The sequence below is a fragment of the Cygnus olor genome, chromosome 19 (genome assembly GCF_009769625.2).
Source record: "Cygnus olor isolate bCygOlo1 chromosome 19, bCygOlo1.pri.v2, whole genome shotgun sequence".
NCBI classification, from domain to species: domain Eukaryota; kingdom Metazoa; phylum Chordata; class Aves; order Anseriformes; family Anatidae; genus Cygnus; species Cygnus olor.
In genome coordinates, this window is record NC_049187.1 from 5938221 (window position 1) to 5955838 (window position 17618).

The window sequence follows — 17618 nt, forward strand, 5'->3', positions numbered from 1 at the left end:
TTCCTGCCATGGGGAAGGAGGAAGCCTTTGAGTTAAAGGGGACTGGGGAGTCAGGCTAGCTGTGTGATGGGAACAGCTGCTCGGCATAAGGATTAAATTACTGCCTTCAAGGCTGAAGGCCACAGAGCTGCAAGGGCACTGAGTGCCCATCTTTGTCACAAACATTCACACGCAGACTTCAAGGCAGCTGAGGTTTGGTACTGTTTTATTCCCCACCTGAGACATCTGAATTGCCGAGACTCAGTTTGCTGCCAGGCTTGTCCCAAGCTGCTGCGAGGCAGCGACCTGCTCTTGGCTGGATGCTGGAAGGGCCCAGACTTGCTGGTCCCAGCAGAAGCCGGACACTCGGTTGAGCAGTGCTGCCAGCTTTGGTCAGGTGTCTTCAGCTTCCCCCAGGCTTATCACTCCAGGAGCTTGGCAGGGCTTCCCTGCGTCTGAATAGCAAAGGGCTCTTCCTCGAGGCAGTCCAAAGTGGACAAGGTCGGTGGTTTTCCTTCCCTCAGCTGTCAGTGGGTGTCTTCACAGCCTCCTCGATGCGAGGTCTCAGTGCGGACAGAGAGATCAGCAGCGCTTCCTGGAACAGACCCGTGCAGTCAGAACTGCTGTCCTTGGCAAGGGACCCCTGGGCAAGCCAGGGGCTGTTCGAGGCATCGCTGGGGGAATGACGCTGCCTGGCTGTACGTGTCACTGCCAGAGGCGGGAAGGCAGCGATGCTCTGCGTGCACAGGCACCATCCCCGCTGCACCGTTAGCCACCTGTCCTACCTCTGTTCGGATGGTTCGGCTGCCTTGGCTGGGACAAGTGTTCAGGTAGAAGTCAAACAGAAGACTGGGGTCAGTGACCTCCAGGTTTGCATCTGCATCAACCCCAGCTTCTAAGCCCTGAAGACCTCCAAACACAACAAGGGCGTGCCTAGGGGACAGCACAGGGACAGGGTTAGAAGGGAGAACAGCTAAAACCATCGTACCGAGGCAGGTGTTCCGAGTGTAGGGAAGGTCTGAGTGGGCTGAGGATGTGCAACACAAACCTAAAGGAGGGGAGAGTGACCTGGTCCACAGAACTGCCCCGCTCTGAGGTCCCAATAGAGAGATCGTAGCCTTCCTTGAATGGACACTCCGAGAAGACAGCACCTGGGAAAAAAACACAGCATGTGGTTATCAGCGTGGTGGTCCTCACCCATGCTGCCTTCTGGGCAGGTTCAGACACTCCACAGGTGACTGGTGGCAGCAGAAAGAAGTGATTTCCAGCACCACTAACACATCGGAAGACTTAGCCCTCTTCCTGCCTAATTCCCTTGCTGCAGGAATCTCCTGGCACTCAGCTGCATCGCCTCAAACAGGTACCAGGAGCCATGGAAAATTAAAATATGATTTTCCTAGGAGATACAATCTCTCAGATGACAGTGGAAAAGGATTTTGCAGGGCTCTTGTGCTCAAAAGTCACTGCAGGCTTAGATGTGAATGAGTGGGAGGTAGTTACCACAAATGGAGATGGAAAGTACCAGCTCTCGTCAGCTGCTACGATGCACGCATTTGGAAAAACGGTGAGTGTGAAAGTAGAGGGCCAAGTACTGGTGGGTGAGTGGGGCAATTCACACTTGTAGCTTTATTCCTCAAATTTGATTGTTTTGTGACTGCTAGCTGCATAGGGTGTACGCTGCCTTTGAGACAAAACTAGAATTTTAAGGAACACACGTTAACATGTTACAGATGTGCAGCCTGAAGTTGGTGTGGAAGCCCAGGCGGGATTAAGCTCCTTCTGCACAGCAGAGAGCAAAGAACGCCCCCAAATACTTACTGAGGCAGGAGGCGAGGCGGACGCTGTAGCCCCAGTACAAGCCTGATACCGTCCGAGGGTGGTGTGAGGACACCACGATGCCTTTCCGCACTTTTGCTTCTGAAAGGGAAGCAAAGAGATTAACAACCCCCGTGACGTCCTGTTGAGAGCTGAACTTGACCAGCCACATACTGAGGTTTCTCCTGTGGGAAGGCGCTGACTCACTGCACAACCAAGAGCCTCCCTTTTGAGTGCATTCTGGAAAGTGTGAGCGTGCTTGGGCTACTTACTGCTGGTCAAAGAGCAGACAGGTCCTTCCAATACACTAGGGAGCTACGTAAGGGTGTTACTACATTGTGTGTGTGTAGTGAAGAGAATGAGGAGCTACTGGGTATCTTCAAACGTTGGTAATCTGAAGGCTGTCATACAGAAGGACTAACTCCAGCAGGAGAAGTCTGCAGATGCTAGCGCAGCAGCAGATTACCTGGATTCTGTGGTTCCTGCAGGCGCACCGTCACTCGCAGCCCGGGCTGCAGCTGTCTGTCAATCTGTACCTCCTGCAGGGACAGTCACCAGCAGTGTCAAGACAGTCTGGAGGTATTGGGGAAGGTGGGGAGGGAGGAAATCCTCTGAAGAAGGGGGGCCTATTCTGACCTGGAGCTGGAATGAGGAGCTCTGCAATCGGGGCAGCACGTTGCATGCCGTGCAGAGCAGGCTCAGGGTGGTTGGGTCACCAGCCTGAGACTTACTGTGCTGCTCAGAGGTTCCAGCTCAGCAGCAAAGCAATGATGTGCTGGGAGGGCAGGCCAGAACACGGGAAGCTACAAACATTAACTGGCCAGAAGGGACAGGATAGCACCAGCACTAAGCCCCATTCCAGCCTGCTGTGAAGCAGGATGTTCAGAAACCGAGCAGTGCTTGTACCCACCACACCTGTTTCAGATTTGCCAGCGACAGGATGAGTTGTTTTACCCACAGACATACCTTCCTCATCCCACAGTTGACAAAAGAGCCTCTGCCTGGTTTACTTGGCCGGTCCAACACCACGCCTTCTCGGTACTCCGAGTCCTCATCCATCCGCATGTGGTGAGGGCTGTCCAGAGGGTTGAGGAGCCCTGGAACAGCACACAGGACGGAGGTCAGGATAGGACACAAACTGCAGGAACGTGTGTAAGTACGGCTGCTCTGCTGCCCTCTCCCTCTGTGGTCCAGTGGAGCACAGCACCTCATCCCCACTCTGAGGTGGGGAAAAGTTTTTTAAGCTCTGTGCATTCTGTGCAAAATGAGAGCCAGAGCTGAGGAAGGGGGAGCCAACAGCACAGGACAGAGACAACTGAATCATTACCTGCAAACTGCAGATCTCCGTGTTTTGGAAAAAAGGATTTCCTCAAGTACCTATTATCAGAGAAGGTTTAAATATGAAAACAGTTGTTTCTAAGAAATCTGGGCCTCAGCTCTAGCTTTGTACTGACTCAAAAGGAGCTGAGTACAGAGCATGATTAACTCTCCCAAGTCCCTGCTGTTCTTTCACTTAAACTCCTGAATCAGACGTGAAACGATCAGATCCTGTGTTCATGCATAATCATGCAATATAAACAGAGTTTATATTGCTTCTGGAGCCCACACTATGAGGTACCCATGCAAATCATCAGCTGGTAGCCAGTTCTAATACTCATCTGACACAGTCTGGCTGCAGTGGACTTACTGAGGGCACTCCAGGTACTGCAGGATCCGAGCCAACTGCACGCAAGCCTTGCCTTTCTTTCCAATTCCTTCAAATTCCCCCTCCACACTCCTGAAAGAGAGCAGTCTGTAAACACTGTATGGGACTGCAAAGCAACAAGGTCTTGGTCCTCTGGAGATCTGACCATTTCTCCTTAATCTGAATAGAAGCAGCCTCCCCCATCAACCCTAAAAGAACTAGGAAACCTTCTCCTGCTGCTTTGTTCTGCCCATGCTGGCATAAACAATCCTAGTTTCCAAGGCAGTTAAGTGAACACCTGTGCCCAGTACAGGGCTCCCTGTAGTGCTAATGTTTATGAGAAATTCAAACGCTTGTGGTACAAACAGTTCTTTCCTGGTCTCAGCTAAAGAAAAGACTGAAGGAACAGAAAGCACAAAAGAAACATTTCCTACAGCACAAAATAGCTCATCCTTACTTTGCATCTTCTCCATACTCATCAAACACTACGATCTCATCCACGCAGAAGATGGTACAGGCTCGGGCAATCTGTCCAGCGAGGTAGGTCCGCAGCTCCAGCGACTGGGCGTTGTTGAGGATGGAGCCCGGCAGGGCGACGCTCAGCGTGTAGTGCCGCCCTGGGGAACAGAGCGCCGTCAGGCCTGACAGCTGCACACGGGGCGCTTTTCTCCCACCAGTTTGTGAAGTACAGAAACTTCAGCTGCAGGAGAGGTGGGAGAAAAACGCAACCTCTGCTTCTCGGATTTTAACGAGGGGTTTTCTGTTAATAAAGGCCTGTCATGCTGTGCCCGTTGCATTGTGTTTGTGCCTGTTAGTGCACGTGGGCCGACTACTAGCAGGTCTATGAAGATGACCGTCCCCTTTCTGACGGATACCTGGGTTATCTGTCTTTTCCCAGCCCCGCCCCGGGCTCCCAGCACACCACCTCTGTCCTCCTTCTGCTCCTCCTCCCGCGCTTGCTCCGCCTGCTTTTCCGCCAGCTCCCTCATGCGCTGCTTCTCCAGCTTCTTCAGCAGCTTCAGCTCCTTCCATTTCTTCTTCTCCGCCTTCCCTGGGGCGCACAAAACCCCGGACGCCACCAAGCCGTCAGCAGAAGGCGCCGAGAGCCGGGCCCCCAGAGCGGCTGCAGCCCGCCCCCCTGCCCCTGCCCGGCCCCGGCCTTACTCTCCTGCTTCCAGCGCCGCCAGTCCACCCTCCTCTCCTCAGCCTGCGGAGATGGGGGCCGTCAGGGGGCCGCTGGGCTCCCCTCATGGCTCCCCCTCGGGGCTCCCCTCAGGGCCGCCCGCCCCTGCCCCCCCCCCCGCACCTCTCGGGGCCGCTTGGCCGCGCCGCCGTCCGCCATCTTGTGCGCGCTGCCCGGCCCCGTCGTGATTGGCCGGTGCCCGCCCCAAGTGGGCGGGGTGTGGTGTCACGCGAGCCAATGGCCGGGCAAAGGGGCGGGGCTAGGAGGGAGATTTAAATCGCCTGCGCGGCCTGCTAAGCTAAGCAGGGGTTGCTCTGTTGTGAGGGTGGATGGGTGACAAGAGGCGTGCGGCAGCTTCTCCGGGGAGGTGGGGGTTAGATCCGGATCTCTGCGCCTGGGGGCGTTTGCAGGAGCTGTGCGTGCCTGGGGGGGACGTGGGGGTGATCCCTGCCTCTTGCGGGGTGTGTCACAGCCTAGAGTAAGACCCCACGCAGCTGGGGATGTTGTGATTTGGTTTTGTGCTAATAATCAAATTTCTCAGCTCTTTGTCTGCTTTTGAAGGCCATGGGTCCCCCAGCACCTGCCCGTATGTGGGTGCAAGAGCAGCACCCTCACCTCGGGCTGTGGCCGGCAGGTGAGGCAGGGCACCTCGTGTGGGCTGGAGGTCAGCATTTGCCTGCTTCCCACAGGTTGGTGCTGCTCCCAGCAGGAATTGGTGCTGGGAGCCCCAGTGGGTTTTGGTACTGGGAGCTCCCCACTCCCAGCCCAACGCGGAACACCCCCAGGGCTGCAGAACGCCCCCAGGGCTGCAGCCACCATCCTGGCAGGACAAAGGGCTACCACTATGGGACATGGCGCAAAGCAGACATCGCACAGGGGGTGGACAGCAGCTCTCCAGGAGATCTGCGTCAGCCCCATAATCATTAGAGACATTTACTCTTCAGTAATTGCAGTAATTCAGCTTTAATAATTTAACCACTACAAATATTTATCCCGCATTCTGTTGCACGTAATTCCTGCACAATTTATGACTATTTTACATCCTTATCCAGCCTGAAATCAAGAATGACGCAAGAATTACCTGCCCAAATACTGCTCGTGTTGCCCCACCAGCCCGGCAGCAGCTGTGCCCTACCTCCCTGGCCGCCATGTGCTCTTGTCAAAGGCTGGGGTTTGGTTTTGCAGCCTGGAGGTGCCACCAAGCCCTGACAAAGTCCTAAGGGCAGCGTGGGGGTGCATGGGGAAGGCTTAGCAATAGTCAAGGGCAGATGGTTCCTGAACCTGTGGTCACCTTCCCCAGAGATGTGCAGAAAAGCCAAAGGGATTAGTGCTAATTATGGGAAACAACACCTTCCTGCATGTAATTTTCAGGGTCAGAGGAATCAACCTGCTGATGGGCAGCGATGCTGCATTCACGTGGGGAACGTGGGTGCTGGTGGAAATGCTGTCCTGAGCCCTGCAGTACACGAGCGGGGACGTGGAGCAGGACAAGCCACACCAACCCCGGCATGGCCCTGAAGGTAGGTCCTGAAACACCTTTTCAGAATGTGGTGGTGGAGCCATCCTTACCTCGTGTCTTGCTGGACGCATCCCAGAACTGATTAGTGAAGTCTTTAAAGATGAGAAGAAGTAATACTGAACGCTGAGCCACACCAGAAGGCTCGCTTCTTGCAAGAAACAGTGCATTCATTTCACAGTGACAGAAAAGCCCCTTAAACCGTGGGCCTGGCAAACCTCTTACCCGTTTGACAAAAAAATGTGGTTGAAGGCACAAAAATAAGGACGTAGCATAGTTTGTAGCCAAGCAAAGGAAGAAGAAGAGCGATCGTGGCGGGTGACGACCAAGGAGAGCCTGGTTCCCTCCCCAGTGCCTTCAGGGAGTAGTTTTCTCCAGTTTCCATTTTTGCAATATGTCATCTGCTGCCTTCAGCGTGGCTTCCTCCTAAACAAACACCCAAGGTTTGGTTCGTGGCTTCCAGCCACGTCCCCCTTCCCCTCACCGAGTTGTTTCCGCAATAAAATCCCATTCTCGTTCTGTGTTCGGTGTGACACAGGCACAGCCCAATCTGGGGCAGGCAGCGTGCCCTGGGCAGCTGAACGTGCACTCAGGGGACCCCCTGCTCTGACCAAGAAAGGTGGGACCCCGACGGGGCAGCACCAGCACCTCCGGCCCCAGCTCCGCTCGTGTGTCTGCAGTAGGGGCTCGGGCCGGCTGGACCCAGCCGCGGTGCCGTGCTCGGGCTCTAGTGCCCAAGGCGCTGCGTGTTTCTTGGCATTTGTCTCACCACGCAGCCCCAGCCCCGACCTCACCTCGCCACAGGGCTCACCTTTGCGAAGCAGAACCGGATGAAGGAGTTGTAGTTGTTCTTGTGGGGCCCGCAGTAGAAAGCGGAGAGCGGGATGGCCGCGAGTCCCTGGGGAGGGAAAGGCATGGAGCTGAGGTTAGCGCCTTGGGGACATTTCCCAGTGTGGGCGAAGCCATCACCTAGTGCTCGCAAGTCTCACGGACGGGCTCACAAGTGCCTTTGGTGCTCTGCTTGCCCTGCTTGAGCTCACCACTGGGCTTGAGGCCAGCTGCTGACAGACACCTCAAACGTGTCCCTGGCCCTGGGTTGCTGCACCCATGCACGTCCTCAGGAGAGCCCCAGCCCTGGCTGGTGCTACCACGGACTTAAGCAATGCCCTGGCTTCTTCCACACTAAAACCGGGTCTGGATGGGGACGTTGCCCACTGGTGGTGTTGCCACCACTGCTGGCTCTGATGAGCACAGCCAGCAGGGAGGGCACAAACACACCATGGTAAATGCAGTGGAAAAGGGCAGATGCATTTACCTTGTTCTTCACCATCCACTTTGCAAATCTGGAGTCGTAGGGCTCGTCGGAGTTGGGGACATCAGGGACATCGGATTCTGCGGGAGGAGCAGCGCAGAGGCTGTGGCTGGGTGGGTGCCTCAGCCAAGCCCCAAACCCGTGGCCTCTGGGAGCTCAGATGGGAAGCGCGGCGCGGTCCCTCCCCTCGTTGGATGTTGTTTGTGCAGGTTCCTGTCCCCGCTGGTGGGACCAGGCCGAGCTGATCCCCGAACTCAGCCCTGCCTGAGCAACACCGCAGCTGCACAACTCACTGAACTCGGAGATGTCCGCCACCAAGAAGTAGGTGCCCTCGGGGATGATGGGTTTCATCCCCACCGCGACCAGGCTCTGGACCAGCTGGTCTCGCTTCTGCTGCATCTCCTTGGGCAGCTGGACGAAGTAGCTGTCTGGCTTCCCGTAGCGCTCAAACTCCCTCTGGAAACCCTGAGCCACGACTTCCTGTGAGGGGAGAGGATCCAAAGGCTGGTGGGAAGACGGCCAAGGCTGCTTTGGGAATTGCAGGGCTGGTGGCAGGGAGCTGCCTTACCTGTGCGGCCGTGGCGCAGTGGTACACCGAGTTCTGGTGCATGGTGCGCAGGTGCTGCAGCAGCCGGTTGGGTCCCACGGTCCAGCCCACCTGTGGCCGGGAGAGAAGGAGGAAGGTGGTAAGTCTTTGGTACCTCCTCGTGTTCTGCTTTATTGCAAAGGGATGGGGATGGGGAGACAAAGAGGTGTTGCGTGGGGGCGCTCACCTTCCATCCAGTGACACTGAAGGTTTTCCCAGCACTCCCGATGCTCACCGTGCGGTCCCACATCCCTCGCAAGCTGGCTGGCAATGAAACGAGAGAGAAACACTGATGGCAGAGGTCAGCACGCTCCCTGCAATGGGGTAACTGCATGTTACCGCAACAGGAAGAACAGGCCTCTGAAGTCATGTTGAAATGGCTATCCCAAAACTAGAGACACCGAGAAAACAGTAGTTTTGTACAGAAAGGGCAAAAATCCAGTTTCACTGGAGCCAAAGGGTTCTTTGCTCCAGATCTCATGCTGTGAAACCAGCTCTGTTTCCTCCAGCTGGTTCTGGAAGTCAGGGCTTCAGTTTAAGACCTGGTGTGGAGGCTGAGTTTGAAGTGCAGCAAGACATGCGTGCCAGGGGTCCCCCGTTAAATCCCCAGTTCCTTCCCCAGAAGATGCCCAGGCTCAGCCAAGCCCTCCTCCATACCGATGCGGACGTGCTCCTTCCCGTCGTAGACCAGCCACTCGTACACTTCATCGCTGATGCACAGGGCGTCGTGCTTCACGCACAGGTCTGCAATGAGCTCCAGCTCCTCTCGGCTGAACACCTGCAGCAGGCAGGGAGCAGAGCTAAGACGCAGCAGGAGCATTTCTGAGCCCTGCCGTGCACCCTTGGCTGCACCATCTCCTGAGCCAGGACAGGCCAAAAGCACTGCTGGCACACAAGATCAGGCTTCAAACCGCCAGCAGAGCACAGCACAGGTGCTCCCACAACTCCCATTCCCCCTGCGTGCCAGGAAGGTGGAGTTGGTGCCACAGCACAGCCATGGCTGGGCGAGCTGTAGCACCCCAGCTGCTCTCGCGGCTGTCCACAGCGAGGCCAGAGGCGTTACCTTGCCCAGAGGGTTGTTGGGTGAGTTCAGGACAATGGCTTTTGTCCGTTCACTGAATTTAGAAGCCAGTTCAGCGGGGTCCAGCTGCCAGTCCGCACTAGACATTAATTTTCCATCTTTTGGAGCTTTCTAGAGAGAACAGAGGGGAACCTCAGCTTGCTTTGCTGCCTCTACGCTTTGCTTAGGGCTCACCGTGCTACAAATCCTCTTCCCTTCTCAATGGCTCTGCTCTGGCCCACTCACCGGTCTCAGCGGGATGAACACGGGTGTCCCACCAGCCATTTTCACCATCGGCTCATAGCAGTCAAAGAAGGGCTCAATGATTATCACCTGGAAGAGAGGGGCATGGCAGCAGCCTCCTGGCCCTGCTCAGACCTACCTGAGGGCCGCACAGAGCAATGGGAGGGTCCTGGGTTACCTCATCGCCTTCATCGACGAAAGCCTGGAAGCAGCAGAAGAGGGCCTGGTATGCCCCTACAGTCACCATCACGTTGGTCATAGGATCCAGCTCTCGTCCGAGCAGCTTCCCAAAAAGCTGGGCTAGGATCTTCACCAGAGGCGGGTGGCCCTGTGGGGTGAGAGGAGTGGGTGAGAACTGGGTGGTGGAAGCCTCCTAAACCAGGGATGAGCTCTTCGGATGGCTCTGGGCAGCCAAGTGCCCTGTGTTGGGTTTCCCTGCCATGATGACTTTGCCTCACATATGTGGGTGCCTCGTGCTGTGGGATTTTGGCAATAAACCCCACATCCACCGGACCCCTGCACTTGTGTCCAATGTGTCCCTGCAGGAGAACAGGGGCACGATCCTGCCTGGAAATAATTCCCTTTTGTTGTTGTTGTTGTTTGTTTGTTTTCTTTTTCTTTGCAGGGTACCCCAGCTATTGCCAGCTCTGTCACTGCAACTGCAGGTGACAAAAATCCTGTTTAAACGAGTTCAACTTCTCCCTGCCCAGCCAGCACTGCCGGATGGGTACTTCTGCAATGGCAAAGCAGGATCTGACCCTCCTGGAAAGAAGACGGGGGCAAAGACGGAAGCTGTTGCAAGGAGATGTCTCCATCATCCCCAACAAATCTGGATGGCTCTGCCCACCCACCGCAGCAGCTGGGGGGTCCCAGCCCGTGAGCCCAGCCGAGGTGTGCGTTGCTTGGGTTGCCTGAGCTTGTTCAAGCCCCGGCCCATCTGGGGCAAGGCTCAGGGGTACCGCCTAGCAGGGGGGCTGTCCACGCACGAAGGCACGGGTGTACTGGTGCAGCATGTGCTTCTCCCCGCTGAAGGCTCTGGTGAACGCTTCCTTCAAAAAGTCCGGTGGGGGGAAGTCGGGGAAGCCCTGGCCCAGGTTCACCGTGGAGTAGGTGGCAGCCAGTTTTACAAATTCCACCCTGGAGAGAGGGAAGGGAGAGAAGGACAAGCATGACAGAGGGTCTGGGCAGCCTGCTGGCACCAGCTCTGCTTGGTGGCGTCACTTTGGCAGGGAGCGAGGTGCGTGGACAGGACCGGCTCGGGGAGCAGCTCCCACAGCAGGGCTGGTTTCTGCCCCATCCTCACTGCTTGCACCAGGCACAGGGCGTTTCAGACCAGTTTCAATTAAAACCGAGCCAGGCACTATTGCACTGGGAAGGGTTTTAGCTTTTTTTTGGAGGACACAGCAGTTGCGCTGCCTGGGTGCGCGGTCACGGCTGAAGCCACGCACCACTTCTGATCAGACCAGACCGAGCAGGAGCGGTCACGGAGGCTTTCAAGCTGAGGCCAGTTCTAGAAAAACTAGTAACCAGGCACCGTGAAGGCCTCTGCAGGGGGTAAGACAGGCTGAACTGAGCACTCGTCTCACCCATGGGCTGGCTTCTTGGCACTTTGTAGCCCAAAGCTAGGCACAGCAGGGCAAAACTCATTTAACCCCTGTGTTCAAGCACGCAGTGTTCCCAATGCCGCAGCTCCTGGCAGGCTGGGAGCAGAGCTAGCAGCACCTCTTTGCCTGCCTCGTGCTGGCAGTGCCCTAGGCTGGGCTTGAAGCTGACACTGAGCTGGAGCCAGTGTGCTGCGACCGCTCGGCTCAGGTTTGGGTGCTGCTGCCGACCGCCTTCCCTTGGGACAGCAAGGAGCTGATGCTGCAAAGCACGAGCAGCAGGTACGCAGCTGAGCTGGTGTAAAGCCTCAGGGGACAAAATTACCCCAATGTGTTTCCTGAACAAATGCAAAGCAGCCAAGCGAGGTGCTGCTCCGTGCCACACAACCGCAGCGGTTTCTATCTGATGTTAGGCTGCCTAAAACCACATCTACCACCGGGGTAAACCAGGAGCTGCCCAGTAGCAGCTTAACTCACCAGATATTCTTATCGACTCCCTCCAGCCTCCGAGCTTGCACTGGCCTTGACATTTTTGCCTGCAAAGAGAAGGAGAGCTTGGAGCTTCCACTCATGGCAGGGGGGGACGTGCCCTCTGCAGGAGGGGTGCCCCCAGCAGAAGGTGTGCGCTCCTGCATGGCTTCGCCGCCTCTGCTGACCAACCTCAGTGCTTCAATGCTGACACAGCAGCTTCTGGAAGAAGATTCACACGCTTTTTAGGAGAGATCAGACAGATGAGAGGTGGCAGAGGAAGATGTTTCATTTCTGAGTTTCAAAAAGAAAACAGCTGAACGAATGAGGTGTGAGTACCTCACTGGGGCACTAGCAATACCTTATACCCTGTTTGCAGTTGGAATAAATCGTGGGTCAAATGAGCTCAGCCAGGCCAATAACCCCAGACCTCAGGCTTTTGCTTTCCCATAGCCTCTCTTTTCAGAAGGAGCTCTTTGTTCCCTACAGGCTACAAAATCCCCCCTTTTTCTAAAAGAACAAACATTTTTATTCCACACCACTCTGAAGAGTGGCAGGAATAGCGTTTGCTCCTTTGTCCTGCTGGAGCCCGCAGCTGGTCTAGATCCTAAACTAAATGCTGGTAAATTCTGCACCTAAAATTCACAACAAAAGCAGGCAGCAGCTGAGTGCAGGCAGGAGGGGAGCACAGCACACACACGGCAGCCTGGCGTACGGAGACACCGAGGGACCGCTTGCCTGATCGGTGCCTATGTCCACGTGCATCGTGGCTGAGGGGGTTGGAAGAGGGACAGTAGGGAGCATGCAGAGCAAAATCCTCCTTCCCGTTGGATGAGCACGGCAGGAGGAAGTCTGATGTGCTTGATGGGGAGTTTATCGTGAGGACGATGAAAAGCAACAGAGGCAGAATTTAGTAACTTAGCAGTGCAGGAGAAAAGGCAACCAGACAGCGAGGGGACTGGAGACAGGACACAAAGGATGCTCAGTGCACCAAGAAAAGCCTGCGTGGGGATGGAGGAGGGCATCTGTGAAGCAATGAGCCAAGAAAATGATCGTCCCCACAGCAAGCAAAACACAAACAGGGATGAGGAGGGCACATGCGAGCAGCTGAGGGGTGAGATGTGGAGCTGGGATATGTGAGGACAGGGTCTGCGCTCTGTTGTGCCGGGATGGTGGGGTTACGGTGTCCCCCCACTTGTAACTCCCCACTTACCTGCTTGCCGCCGCCCTTCCCGCAAGGCTGTACCAGCGTTTGAGTACTGCCCCAACAGTAGTTTGTGTCCCTGGATTTTTTTATGCAGCTTCAGCCCTCGCTAGGGATTTTTGCAAATAAATTGCAAGGAATCCTGAGTTTCAGAGGGCAGCGGGTGGACTCTGCGCTCCCCCGTGGTGCTGGGCAGGCGGCCAAGGGTGAGCAGGAGTCACTGCCTCCCTGGCTGTGGGGGAGCCCCACGCATCTCCCCCAGCCCCCTTCTTTGCCTTTTCTGCACAAGCCCATGGGCATTACAGTCAGCAAGATCCGAGGCTTGAGCTGGTTGTGGTGGGAGTAGGGTTTGTGGCTTGGGATGTTAAAGATAGCTGGAGGTTAAACATTAACAGCTCCAGCGCTGTCCCCTTGTGGTGGGGCTGCTGCTGGCCCCAGCTCAGAGAATGTAACGGCTCTGAAAGGTGGCTCAGTGGGAACAAGGTGCTGAAAGCCTTGAAGTTCCCAGTTTTGAGGAAAGGCCCTGCTTGCTCCAACCCTTTCAGAAGTGGCAGTGACATACTTTCTTCTCCTGACTTCCCTCTGTCCCATCCCCAGCCTGCGTGACGCTGCCATGGGTGGCTGCCCACTGGGCTGGAGAGCAACGCGGGCTCAGGGCCACGTAGCCCCCAAATCTATGTCAGCCTGTTCCGCCCCCAAACCCAGTGATGTTCCTCCAGGTGCAATTTGCCAGGCAGACAACTTAGCAGCCACGGCCTTGCTCTGCACTCTACCACTGACTCCTCACTGCCCGTCAGTCCCTTGCTCTGCAAGTTTCTACCTCCAGGAGGTTGCTGATATTTCATTCTCCAGGTATTTTGCAACACAAGAAGCTTTAGTAGAAGACACCTTCAGATGAGGCAATCTCACAAACAATGAGCTTTTCTCTGTGTAAAGAGTATTCTCTTGCTTGTGTGAGACGTTCCCTTTAATCAGGCTACCTGGAAATAATTGGGTTACAGCGGACATTGCATCAGGGTGACTTTTCCTGACATGCCCTATCTGCTGCCACTGCCAAGGCTCGTTCCCCAGCTCCACGCTGCTGTGGCCTGAGCCAGGGAGCAGGCTGCGGGCCAGAAGCAGTAGTGCTGGGCATTCAATACCTCGCTGGAGCAGGAGCTATATCCAGCGCCGCAATTCCTCTCCAGCAAGAAGTGACGCAGAGATGGTCCTGCTCTCCTGAGCATGCCACGGCTCCTGCTGTCTCACTCTTGTGGGCACGGACCTGGATTTCCCCAGACACAAAGCAGAGGGATGAGAAAATCGCTCCGCAGCTGCAGGCATGAAGCAGAGGTTTCTTTTACCTGGGGACACAACACAGGTCCAGACCCAAAGCTGTGGTTACTTCACTCCGGATAGGAAAAGGCAGCCCAGACACTTTGTGTGTTGTCACTGCAATGTCAAACAGGGCTGGGGCTGCACTTTGTGCCTATGACACATGAAAGCAGGATCACAAGGGCAACACCTGCAGCTTCTGCCTCCTCTCCCCCCGGTTCCACACTACCACTGCTTTCCTCTGCACTGGGGGAGCAGTATAGACACCAGCGAGAGGGCATCCTCTGGAATTGGGTATCCATCATCACCTTCCCACACACTTTTTCCATCATGTATCCTGCCTCTGCCCTTCCTCCCCTTCACCTTCCTCACTGATGGGGCCGTGGCTTGGCCACATGGCTCGGACACCCTGCCTCTCGGGGCTGGCAAGGGAAACAAGGGGCCTTGGGGGTTAATGTGCTTACGGATTTTGGTGTTTAGGTTTCCTTTAAGCCCCAAATAAATTAATTTCTGTGCCTGATGCAGCCTGTTCCTTCACCTCAGGTCCCCTCAACTATTCTACAGCACTGCCAAAGCACGTGGTATTTAAGCTAAAATAAATTGCTTTGTTAGATACTTCAGATAAAAGGGGTGAGTCTGGAGGATGCATGGACCTTTATTTTCATCAGCTACAGATTAATTTACTGCTAAATTTACTGAAAAAAATAAATAATTTAAAAAGGTTTGAAGATGGCCAGCACAAGGGTAGGTTCTCGGTACTGCTAGATGCCCTCCCTATCCTTACATGCAGGCTGAGTCCCCTCTGCTTGCATTTTGTGTTATTTCTAAAAAACAAAAAGCAGCAGCCAGCCAGTTTTACATCTCTTTGCCCAGGTAGGAAAAAACAGCATGATTTATGGAAAATGGGGCATAATATTTCTCAGGACTGTGAAATACCTGCCTCCTCCCTGTGCAGGGGACAGGTGCTGGGATGGGGGGCACTGCTTTGGGGTGCAAAGCAAGTGAGTGCCAGACTGCGGGGACTAACCCTTCAGGTGACAAAATGAAAGTGTGGCAATAAAAAGGGCTTCACTGGCTTACACCAAACTGTGGAGCGTGCTTGAGAGGTGTGCACAGGGCTCCTGCAAGGAGCTAGAGGCAGTGCTGGGCTCTGGGAGCTGCTCCCGGCAGAAGCACTGGGGCTAGGGCAGGGGGGCTCTGCCTCACCTCCCCGGCCCTGGACAATGTTTTGCAGTGGGGTCAGCCACCGGAGAGTCAAAAAGCCTGGGAAAGGCTCAGGGAGCTTCTCCCCTGGCTGAGTTTTCAGGCCGTGCCGTACCTACGCTCCCTGCAAGGAGCAGGGCAGGCGGGACGGAGCACTCAGGATTTTGGAGGAGGCAACCAAAAGGTCACCGCAGGGATCGGTCGGTCACTCACTGGCGATCTCCTCCGTCCCAGTGCTGCCCAGGTGGCCAGCCTGGCCGCTCGTGGGTGCACCCGAAGGGCTCTGGGGGACGAGGGTCCCCCTGCACCCACTGCACCACAGGAGCATGGGCGAATGCAGCAGCCAATGAGTGCACACGCGTTGGCACGGGGCAGCACCTCAGCAGGGGTGGCAGTGGGGGTAAAACCGACTTACGTCAAGCTGGGACACGCTGCATTACGCTGCAAAAGTCCGGCACGACCACCCAGGCTGCCCTCACACACATGCCGGTCTCTCCATGTACCAAAACGCTTCATCTGCAGCGGGGACTTCCTGGGAGGAGTCTCGGAAGCTGCAGGAAGGCAGGAATCGAGCTACAACACTCGGGTAGAGAAGATGGTACCGGGGAAAAGGAGCTCTCGGGTCACTCCGAAGCACCAGGAAGGAGAGGGCTTTGGGGAACTGGTGCCTTCCTCGCAGTGGCTCAGAGCCAGAAGTGCCAGAGGATCTTGGCTGCCTGAGAAAATAACGCAGCCTATTGTTCAGATGGAGCCTTGTACCTGTAACGGGGTAATTAGTGTGGCAGGGCTCTAATTACCTGCAGCATCGTCCAGCTCCTGGGCTGTGGACGGTCAGGGGGACAGAGACCAGCCTCAGAGGGGGATTTTGGCAGGTATGCAGGAACTGAACTCTCCACCAGGTGTGTGAGAGGTAACAATTGCTCAATTGAGGCGTAGAGAGCAAATTATCTTCTCTCGGCTTCCCTTTTCCTTTTGTGACAGTGCATTACATGCCCTGGTGAATCAGGTCATGTAGCTCTCCTGAGTAATGACTGTCTCCCTCTCTCAGTAGGAAAAAGTGAGGCACAGGGAAGGAAGCGGCTGACGTCCGCTGTGCAAAGGTTCCCGACTCCTGACACGACATCCCGCCGCCAGGCCCACAGCATCAGTGCCGTGACTAAGCGGGAGGGAATTTCTGTGCAGGCAGATGCAAACTCTTTGTTTGCTAAACTTCTGTTTAACTCAAACACTGAAACAAACAACTGGAAGGAGAGCTTTTGTTTGCTCCTGTAAGGATTTCACAACACATCCTGAGACAATCTTACAGCTCAATCCCTCCCGCTGCCCTAATCTGGGGTTGTTTGACTCTGAGTTGAGCTCACTAGACATGCTAAACCAGCAGAAAGCCATTCTGGTAGAAAAAATGGGCAGTTTTCTGTCAGGTTCGTAAGCTGAACAGGGCCAGGGCAGGGTGTGAGTGCTAAAGCCACAGAAAGGAAGTGGAGACCTGGGCAGGGCCCAGAGCACGAGGGAATGGGGAGAAGAGGGCATGGGCGGGAGTATGAACTCTCATTCTCTTTGACAGGATTTGGCCTTTATACTGGCTCAACTGTAACACGTAACTTCACCTTATTTTCCCCTTGAAATACAGCAGAAAGCATATTTTGATTTCAGTACATCCAAACATGAACAATCCTTCTTAATGTCATATTTTCCAAAAATCTAGCTCTTGCCCTGTGTTAGGTATTGTCTCCAAAACTGTCCTCTGGCAAGTGGGATCAAAGCTCCCCTGGTGCAGGTCCTGTGCCCATGGCTACAGAGATATTAAGACCAATAATGTTCCTAGAAAGCCACAGATATGCTTATTTTACTACAGCAGCAATCATTGGTGTATACAAGTTAAAATTGGCTGCACTTAACCACTCAGAACTGCTTTTTGTACACTGATGAAATTATAATGAATGCCTTTGAACTATCCTTTATGAATATTTTAAAAAATGATGCTGCCCATCGTCCTCTAATGAGTCAGCCAAATGAAAATAATCATGAGTGGATCAGCCTGCTTTTTTTCAGGTCCCACAAAACTGCTGGTGGATGTATCCTCTCCACACAGCATTATTCCTATTCCTGCAGCAAGGAAATGAACACTGTTTTTTTAGTGGTCTCAGTTTGCTGAACTGGAGAGGAGGAGGCTCAGGGGAGACCTTATTGCTTTCTACAACGACCTGAAAGGAAGGTGTGGGGAGCTGGGGGTTGGCCTCTTCTCACAGGTAACCAGTGATAGGACAAGAGGGAATGGCCTCAAGTTGTACCAGCAGAGGTTCAGGTTGGAAATTAGGAGACATTTCTTCTCAGAAAGAGCGGTCAGGCATTGGAATGGGTTGCTCAGGGAGGTGGTGGAGTCACCGTCACTGGGGCTGTTTAAGGGAAGGTTGGATGTGGTGCTTAGAGACAGGGTTTAGTGGGTGACT

The 17618-nt window shown here is 54.9% G+C and overlaps 2 protein-coding genes across 4 annotated transcripts; both read right to left on the reverse strand.

Annotated features, from left to right (window-relative positions):
* Positions 1-188: 188 nt before the first annotated feature.
* Positions 189-4888, reverse strand: SPOUT1 (SPOUT domain containing methyltransferase 1). Its single transcript, XM_040531903.1, has 12 exons — positions 4785-4888; positions 4643-4685; positions 4404-4529; positions 3936-4095; positions 3482-3571; positions 3122-3171; positions 2761-2891; positions 2261-2333; positions 1798-1896; positions 1028-1130; positions 765-912; positions 189-574 (listed from the first exon to the last, which is right to left on the reverse strand). The coding sequence occupies exons 1-12, from the start codon at positions 4818-4820 to the stop codon at positions 500-502; spliced, it is 1134 nt and encodes a 377-aa protein (XP_040387837.1). The 5' UTR covers positions 4821-4888; the 3' UTR covers positions 189-499.
* Positions 4889-5605: 717 nt separating this feature from the next.
* KYAT1 (kynurenine aminotransferase 1) lies at positions 5606-15745 on the reverse strand. Of its 3 annotated transcripts, none has more exons than XM_040531833.1 (14): positions 15584-15745; positions 13794-13915; positions 11457-11515; positions 10365-10515; positions 9557-9706; positions 9382-9468; positions 9139-9267; positions 8733-8853; positions 8263-8339; positions 8058-8147; positions 7783-7969; positions 7493-7569; positions 6989-7075; positions 5606-6603 (listed from the first exon to the last, which is right to left on the reverse strand). In XM_040531833.1, exons 2-14 carry the CDS (start codon positions 13875-13877, stop codon positions 6535-6537), a joined length of 1368 nt encoding a protein of 455 aa, XP_040387767.1. In that variant the 5' UTR covers positions 13878-13915; positions 15584-15745; the 3' UTR covers positions 5606-6534. The 3 variants fall into 3 exon arrangements, with proteins under 3 accessions (XP_040387767.1, XP_040387768.1, XP_040387769.1); XM_040531834.1 differs by lacking the exon at positions 15584-15745 and adding an exon at positions 11640-11741; XM_040531835.1 differs by lacking the exons at positions 10365-10515; positions 15584-15745 and having other exon boundaries at positions 13794-13857.
* Positions 15746-17618: the final 1873 nt, after the last annotated feature.

Bases quoted from the DNA above. Each gene is read 5' to 3' on its own strand.
- SPOUT1 (XM_040531903.1), bottom strand. From the start codon at position 4,820: ATGGCGGACGGCGGCGCGGCCAAGCGGCCCCGAGAG. The intron at 4,530-4,642 runs GTAAGGCCGGGG...TGTGCGCCCCAG, and splicing joins GCGGCGCTGGAAGCAGGAGA to GGAAGGCGGAGAAGAAGAAA. The intron at 1,897-2,260 runs GTAATCTGCTGC...CTTCCCTTTCAG, and splicing joins GCAGGAACCACAGAATCCAG to AAGCAAAAGTGCGGAAAGGC.
- KYAT1 (XM_040531833.1), bottom strand. From the start codon at position 13,877: ATGCTCAGGAGAGCAGGACCATCTCTGCGTCACTTCTTGCTGGAGAGG. The intron at 7,076-7,492 runs GTAAATGCATCT...TTCCCTCCCCAG, and splicing joins AGTGGATGGTGAAGAACAAG to GGACTCGCGGCCATCCCGCT. The intron at 6,604-6,988 runs GTGAGCCCTGTG...GTGTTTGTTTAG, and splicing joins TCCGGTTCTGCTTCGCAAAG to GAGGAAGCCACGCTGAAGGC.